The following is a 7,933-nucleotide window of genomic DNA, read 5'->3' on the forward strand; positions in this document are numbered from 1 at the left end:
CAAGGGGAAGGAAAATATAGAGAAGCTTAATGTATAAATATATTTGGGTGGGGGGAAGAGTAAGAAATACTGGATAGATTTAGAATTATGGCTGATCTGTACTGCAGATGTGGGGAGCCTTTGGCTCTTCAGATGTTGATGAACTGTCACCACTGGCCACAGTTGTGGGGGCTGATGGGAGTTGTAGTTCAGTAACATCTGGAGAGTGACAGGTTTCCCACACCTGCTGTACTGATTTAGTTGTATACCAAGTTTGCTTGATAATTGTGCTATGACAATAAATTCTAAGCTGCAATATGCAGGAGTGTCAGGCACCCACACATGGAAGCTTTGCTCCTCCCTTTGTGTTGAGCTATGAAACAAGCCAGGAAATCCTAGTTAAGCATAGTTTCCTGTTCCCACTATGAACAGATGATTAATAGCTGCCAAACAAGCTAAGATATATAAGCAAACTTAAAATCTTTAACTGCATATTTTGGCTTGTTTGGAAGCCATTTGGGCATAACCAAGCACTATGATCGATCAAGGCTTTCTGCTTGTTCACAAAAAGGAAGTTCGTGCGCAGCTGATACTTGGGCATACTATACTTCTACTGAGATTAGATTGGTCAGAGGGCCAAACTTCCACAGCATGGGGAGGCCACTGTCTTTGCAACTACTGTAATTGGTGGAAGGATCATTTGGCCTGAGAAAGAGAGTACTAACAAAACAGACTCTTTTCTTTCCCTGCTAAAACTAGTGGTGACAAAGTTGAGTAAGATTAAAAGCCTTTTATAAGTAAAGGCAGCCAGCAAGAGATTAAACCTCAGCTGTAACTGCATTAGTTGGCTGGGCACATTTCCCCTCTACTAATGCCAAACATGACTTTAAAGGTAGCATTTGTGATCCTTTATGTTTTCCAGTAGGTTTTACCTAAAGTACACTCCAAGGCTTGAGCAGTTTGATTTAGTTCGAGAACAACAGAATGCAGAATATGATGCAGATACCTTCCTCTGCCCTTTGCAAACTAAGGTTCACAGAAGCCCATCTAGCTGCTTCTTACTCATTTATTCTGCAGCAAACTTACCACCGAACAGGCAAGTGGTATGGTAGAAGAAGCTGTTTGGTCTTTGTATGCAAGAGAAGAAGTGGTCTCCATGGTCATTACAAAAATAAGCTTCTGGTTCTCATGCTGTTGGTTTGAATGAGTGGATTAAATTAATATGCTATAAATTAGGGCTTCTCATAGCTCTCCCATGTTTAAGACAGTTGCCTGGTCCTGTGTACATAAAGGCTCTACCTTTAACAAACAAAAACGGAAATTCTAGTACTTTACAGAGTAATTTAATTGTGCAGGTGTTTAAAAATAAAGTCACAGTCTGCTGCTTTTGTTTGATGACTGTGGGTAGAAGCTGCTGCTATTTTCAACAGCTCTTATGTAAAGTCCCAAGTAGGAGGGTTCCCAGCTCTACTTACTAGCCCAAGCCAATTTCATCTTCTGGCTGTGAGCTTTGGAGGATTTAGAAAACAAACTTTTCACTATCTGAAGGGGGACAGACTTCCCACTGAGGTACACTTTGTTATGGCAGTCCGGCAACCAAGGCCCTTCACTTGAGTCTTTGTGTTCATCATTTTTGAGCATACGGACGTAGGCAATAATGTAACCTGTCATGAAGGCATCAAAGCCAGCCCGGTGAATACCACCCTCTGAACAGCCAGGCACTGGTGCCACTGGGTTCTGGGTGCCAGACAAAGCCGTCACTACAGAAGCACACTCTATCTGGACTTCTGGTCCTGATCCTTCAGTCCCTGCTGCCCTTTGTTGTGGCCCATCTTTGGATGGTGATAAAGTGATGCCCTCATTGTCTGTGGCACTGGCTTGTTCCTCATCCATCTTGGTATCAGTTGCCGTGTCAAAGCCTAGTTCTCGTTCTACATCCATAGAACTCTCCTCATTACTGGATACAGTTTCTGTGCCTGCAGAATCTACAGTAGGAGCAACCATGTTGCTTAAACAGGACTGCTTGGATGGGGGACCGTCTTCCATATTGCAAGCCGCCTCTCCTTCCTTCTCAGGGCTTCTCAACACAGGTTCCTTTGCGGGCTCTACAAAATTCTTCCGGTGCTTCCACTTCTGCTTCCTTTTCTTCCGCTTGTCCTCTTTGTGGTTCTCATCTTCATTAATTATTAGGTCAATGTTGTGAGACTGTGAACACTTCAATCCATCTGGGCACCAGCCATAGGCCTGCAGGGGAGAGTGAGAATCATTAGCACACTTGAGAAAATATCATTGGATCTTAGATACCCTACAGCAGTGATTCTCAAACTTGGGTCTCCAGCTGTTGTTGGACTACAGCTCCCATCATCCCTAGCTAGCAGAACCAGTGGTCAGGGATGATGGGAGTTGTAGTCCAACAGCTGGGGACCCAAATTTGAGAAACGCTGCCCTAGAGCAACTTTCAACATTAACTTCTGGATATTTATCACATTTGTGAGATTGTGCCATGCTGATTAACTGGAAAATAGCAATATTAAAAGACTATTCTGGATCATCCAAACCTCATGTATTACTTGCAGGCTTCTGGGCTGAGCCACTGTTGGGAAAATATACTGAACTAAATGGACCTTTAGCCTGACCCAGCAGGTCTCTTGTGTTCCCTAGTAAGCTCCCAGATACCCTCATTATTAAAAGTTAGCACCTCTCTATTTTTATCAGAAAGCTGCAGAAAGAGGTACCATGCTTTAAAATTGACCATAACAGCATAAGCATTTGCCTCCCACTGCCACACACACATCCAGCCCAAGAGCCTGTCTCTCATCCTAGACAGCTTGCCCTCATAATCCCTATCTGAGAATATCCACCACACTGAATGAACCAGTTACAATTTACTATTTGACAAACTTTCAAGATAGAAGGTAGAGAGAAGTAATACTTACAGAAAACGTCTGACAGATGGTGACTTTGTTTGCAGGGTCAAGCCCAGACTGGCTGGCATCTGATAGGGAACAGAAGCGATAATCGATGTAGGAAGCTATGCTGTCTGGATAGTTGCAGAACTCTATGCTGAGGTGCTGCTTTTCTGAATTCTTCAACCTGTAGTTTTCTCGCTTGCTGGAAGGCAAGAATAGCATTAGAACCTGGAACAGAGGCTGTGTCAGAGCAAGGAGATCAACTGCCCTTCAGGACAGGCTTCTCTATGTACTCACAGGAAAGCCCCCTGCATGTAGAAAAATGAGCTAAAGCAGAAATAAGAATATAAAAGATACATAGAAGAGAAGCACAGACACATGAAAATGCTATCAGCACAGCTGCTTGTTCCCCTGACTGCCAGATACCTGGAACACCCGAACAGGGTATGAGCATCTTCCCAAACTAGCACTTTTCTCTAAGCAGAAGGCAAACATCTCATTTGATTATTAGAATCAGGGAGTGGAGAAATGGAGAAAAGGGAAGAGAAAACCTGAGGAGTTGTTTAGTCAGTTCCACACATTTCTACTAGTTTCTTCTGCTAGTAGCCAAGGACAACATGAAAAACCCTACCCCTTCATTCTGCTGCCACAGAGAACTTAAGACAGGAGCCATCTTCTACCGCATTAGGCAGACGAGACTGTTGCAGTCTCTTTTTCAAAGAACTTTTGCTTCGTGCCACATTTTGAAGATACTGAAAACTGAGTGAGAATCCTTCTTGCTGTATTTTAGTGTTTTAAAGGCACAGCATGGAATGCGACTGACCCTTCATCTCTTGGGTCCTCTGCATGTGCCAAAGGAGTAGAATTTGTGGAGACCATAAATTATGGCTAACTGCCAAGGCCAGTCAAAATTTTGTGGACTGGAATTAAGTAAAATACTTTACTCAGAATCCAGGCTCTAGTATCAAATAGGAGATTTCAGTCTCCTAAGCTGTACAAAGAAATGCAACTCATTTTCATTATACATCTTTAGGCACCAGTTGAAAACTTTCCTCTTCAACCAGGCCTTTGGCCGAATGACACCTGATGCCCTTTAAAATGGGTTGTGGAAGGGGCGATTATTGGTTTGTTTTTGTTCATATTTCTATCATGTATTTTGTGTCTTTAATATTGTAATTTTATGTTGTGAACCACCCTAAGATCTACAGGTATAGGGCAGAATACAAATTTAGTAATAATAATAATTTAAACTTATAAAGAATTTCTGCTGAAAGCTGTAGCAAGAGAACAACCTGAGACAAATGGCAGGCAAGTATATGCATGTGGAGTTATGAGTTTGTAGTGGAACCTGGGGTTTAATTGAATCACAATTAAGATTTAACTGAATCACAGTATTTGCCCAAAATGCACATAAATAGAATAACCTATATGGAAAATAACAAAGTCACTAACTTGATATGGTATTCATACTTCTTGTCCCCTACACATTCATACCCAAATAAGACCCTTTTCCGGTAAAAATAGAAGAGCAGCAGCCTTGGACCCAGCAGTTGTGTTCTCGTTACTCAAGCCCAGGAGCAGCATTCAATGATGTATGCCTGCTTACCCAACAGAAATCAGCCTGTGCAATGGAACTTCCAATTTCTATTCTACCTCTCACACCCATGTGCTCCTAAAACCTGGTCCCTCAAATCTCCAGAGTAGATTTTGGGAGTACATGGGGAGGTGAAGGGGGGGAGGGGAGGAAGGAAAAGCCTTATGTGATCAGGCAAATGTCCACTTGTGCTACAATGGATCTCAGCCCAAGAATCCTTGTCAGGGTGCTTACAGCTTGACCTGGCAAGAGATACCTACCATTTCTTGTAGGCATACTCCAGGTAAGAAGCCACAAAACGTGCCTCAAACTCGGAAGCATACTTGGTGTCATAGATTCCAGCTGGGAACATCTCTGAAAGATCAGCAGTGAAGGTGCCCAAATTGTCAGGAAGGTGAGCATAAAAGCACTGGTACAGGAAAACCAAATCAATTAGGCCATTGTGCAGAATGAGGGGCTTCTTGGCTCGGATCAGTTCCAGGAAAAAAGTACGGACAGTCTGGCTGTGGTTTTCATTTCCCTGTGAGAGAGCAAAGAGGGGATAAGGTTAGCTGGCCTCATTTCCAAAGCCTTCAATAGTTTCTCTGATATGGGAACAGCCTGGATGAAGATGAGCCTCAGAAGTGTTGGGCGGTCAATGTAGGCAAAGGCAGCAGAGGTAAATGCAAAAGAGTGTGGCATTGATCCCCTGGAGTTCCCTACCTGTTTTGATGGTACAGGTCTACAGGCCAAATTCTGCCACTGCTTATGGATTCATGACCCAGGTCCTAGGGCAGAACCACCACACCTAGTTTTCGCTGAGGTACAGCCTGGAAAAGGCAGGATGCCCACCACCACTCTCTCCTGTACTCTAGGCAGAGATGGTGCTTTATTCATCTACCTGAACTGTCAGATGAAAGTGCAGGACATTTCCCACCCCTTCAGCTCAGACCCTGGTATGTGTTCCCAGGCTTATTTCTGTGAGGGCAGTTCTCCTCCAGCTCAATGGTGAAACCAGCTCTGCCTGGCTCCGAAGCTTGTTTTAGCAACAGGCAAATCCCAGGTGCTTCCTTTCTGTGGCTGCTAGCAGACTGACTCTTCCACAGAAGCTCCACAGAACTACTTTGACTAGGTGGTGGCCATGTTGGTGCAGCATCAATTCAGCCCCATGGCACTGAAGTGTGAAATGCATTATGGGTTGTTAATTGATGTTAATACAGTAAAAGTATTTTTTTTAAATACATGTGGATAATTTTGATTAGCAAAAGAAGTGTGAAATGCAAATGAAGCCAAGCCGGTATTAAGAAAGAAACCAGTTACTTTCTCATTGTGGTCTCACCTCACTTATACCTTACAGTAAAGAGTCCCCATACCTTGTCATTGCCTCTGTGATAAGGAATGCCCTGAGAATACTGCTTGTTGAAGTCAAAGCCATGTTGCACCAGGAACTGAACTGACTGTGGTTCAATGATATAATCCTCCATACAGAGCAGGGTCAGGTTGTAGATCTGGGAGAGGTACGTGTTCTCTGACTGCAAATACAGGCCAGTTCAAAGAAATTGAGAGCAGCACAGAAAAAGTGCAAACAGCAACATCCTAGAAATCAACAACTACTTCCTTTAGTGTCTAGAATCAATACTGGTCACTTTATGCATAACTTTATGCATTGAAGACTGAACCTTTAATATACCATCCTCTTATAAGCAACACATTCTTAACTCAGCAGTAGAATTAGGGTGAAAGCCAGACAATGAGCACTATACCTTATCAGGAAGATGTTTGAAACAAGCAATTCCTAGAGACAAAATGGAGCGTGTTCTGGCAGCACTGCAAACAGATTTGTATCGTTCTTCAATACACCTGTGGGGAGAAGCCTCAGGTAGCTTAGTAGGAAATTTAGACCACTGAACCATAGCTTCCCTATTGACATGACAAATTTCACCTTCCCATTGAAGATCGAGACCAGCCTGAATTTTGAAGCATATTAATAGCATGTGGGCCTGTTCTCCACAGCTTGCATATTTCCTGCCCTCAAATAACTGATTACTCCAAATGGGCAAGCACATCTTAAACGATCCACACCCACACAGAGTCGATGAACTGCTTCCACTGTGAATCCCAATAGGTCCATTCAACTAGTGTCTGGTACTGAGTTGGGAAAAACAAAGACTCCTGAAAATATCGGCAGATGCTCCACAATGCTGTTCATACTCAAGGACCTAATAATTCAGAACAACAAGAATGAGAACATCATGCTTCATAAAGGACTCACACAGAAGCAGCACATTACTTACTGATTCAACAAACTCTTCCTTGTTCCAAGCCCACTAAGCTCCTATGGACAAAGATAACAATTAGATTTATACTCCATGGTAGAATAAGTTATGTAAAATAAGTTGTAGCTCAGTGTTGCAGTTTTACATGTACAAGGTTCAATGTTTAACCCCTGATGTCTCCCATGGAGAGCTGGAAAACTGTCTGAAACCCTGGAAAGCAGTATAAGGAATAGGTATTTAGACCAATGGAAAAATTAAAGAAAATGGTGTCAGCTTTCCCTAGCAAAGACAGCAACCCAATTACCATCAAAGTTACAGTCCCCTACCCCTTTTGAGAAATCACAAAGAAGAGCAACTCTACCCACCGTGTCAATAGCTATAAAGCTAGATGTTTTGATGGCCAAGAGCATGGATGGCCAGAGCTCCTTGAAATTATCATTCTGGACATCGATGACTGGCACTTTCAAGGAAGTCATCCTTATGCAACTGTTGGGACACAAGAGATGAGACATGCATAACTTTTACAACCCAATGGTTAATTTTGCTTTGGGGATACCAATGACTAATTTAAAAAAAAAATCAACCCACAGATTGTTCCCTGCATATATCAAATAACAACACCTCAGGGAAAAAAGAGAGAACAGGAACCGCTGCTTTATATGGCAAAAAAACCAAGAGCCCCAGGTATAGTAAATGCTTCATGTCGTTAAAGCTCAAACCAGAACTAGAACGGGAACAGTAAAAAGTCATCAGTACATGGTCCATAACGTGCACGTTATAGGTGAGATCAAGTTTAAACCTCCGCTCCATCACCATTTCCTGGTCCCTGGCCACTAACTCGTTTAGGAGAATGCACATCGTCTGCGCAAGAAACCGCTCAGCACAATACCTCCTCCCGGAAGGTGCTTTCGAAAGACCTTCTCTTACCTTCGAGAAGTGACACCTGCGAGTTACTTAGACAACCGCCATCTCCCTAGTCGTTCAACTCGCCAGCTTCCGGAGCGTCCTGCTCTCTGGGGTCCTTCCTCTAAGGGTGGCGCGTAGGCCTAGCTGTCTTCGCAAGTGCCTTTCGCCGGATCCAAACCCACTCATTCTCCCCAGGCCCATAATCTCCTTAGCTCACCCAGCTGTTCACCAGCCCAGCTTTGCATGGCAAAAATGTACTCTAAAAATGCTTTCTGGGCTTGGATAGGGTA

The 7,933-nt window shown here is 43.3% G+C and overlaps 1 protein-coding gene across 2 annotated transcripts; it reads right to left on the minus strand.

Moving 5' to 3' along the window:
• Nucleotides 1-1,306: 1,306 nt before the first annotated feature.
• On the minus strand, nucleotides 1,307-7,795 carry TOE1 (target of EGR1, exonuclease). 2 transcript variants are annotated; one of them, XM_028733664.2, is made up of 8 exons: nucleotides 7,665-7,795; nucleotides 7,103-7,223; nucleotides 6,756-6,796; nucleotides 6,225-6,321; nucleotides 5,835-5,993; nucleotides 4,743-5,002; nucleotides 2,916-3,090; nucleotides 1,307-2,223 (listed from the first exon to the last, which is right to left on the minus strand). In XM_028733664.2, the coding sequence occupies exons 2-8, from the start codon at nucleotides 7,211-7,213 to the stop codon at nucleotides 1,447-1,449; spliced, it is 1,620 nt and encodes a 539-aa protein (XP_028589497.2). In that variant the 5' UTR covers nucleotides 7,214-7,223; nucleotides 7,665-7,795; the 3' UTR covers nucleotides 1,307-1,446. The 2 variants fall into 2 exon arrangements, with proteins under 2 accessions (XP_028589497.2, XP_077784911.1); XM_077928785.1 differs by lacking the exons at nucleotides 6,756-6,796; nucleotides 7,103-7,223; nucleotides 7,665-7,795 and having other exon boundaries at nucleotides 6,225-6,740.
• Between the last annotated feature and the right edge of the window lie 138 nt (nucleotides 7,796-7,933).

This window comes from Podarcis muralis, chromosome 5, assembly GCF_964188315.1.
Source record: "Podarcis muralis chromosome 5, rPodMur119.hap1.1, whole genome shotgun sequence".
Taxonomy (NCBI): domain Eukaryota; kingdom Metazoa; phylum Chordata; class Lepidosauria; order Squamata; family Lacertidae; genus Podarcis; species Podarcis muralis.

Coding starts and splice junctions, on each gene's coding strand:
- TOE1 (XM_077928785.1), bottom strand. CDS start 6,527: ATGTGCTTGCCCATTTGGAGTAATCAGTTATTTGAGGGCAGGAAATAT. Junction 3,091..4,742: donor GAGTATGCCTACAAGAAATG/GTAGGTATCTCT, acceptor CTTGCCTTCCAG/CAAGCGAGAAAACTACAGGT. Junction 2,224..2,915: donor CCATCTGTCAGACGTTTTCT/GTAAGTATTACT, acceptor TCTCCCCTGCAG/GCCTATGGCTGGTGCCCAGA.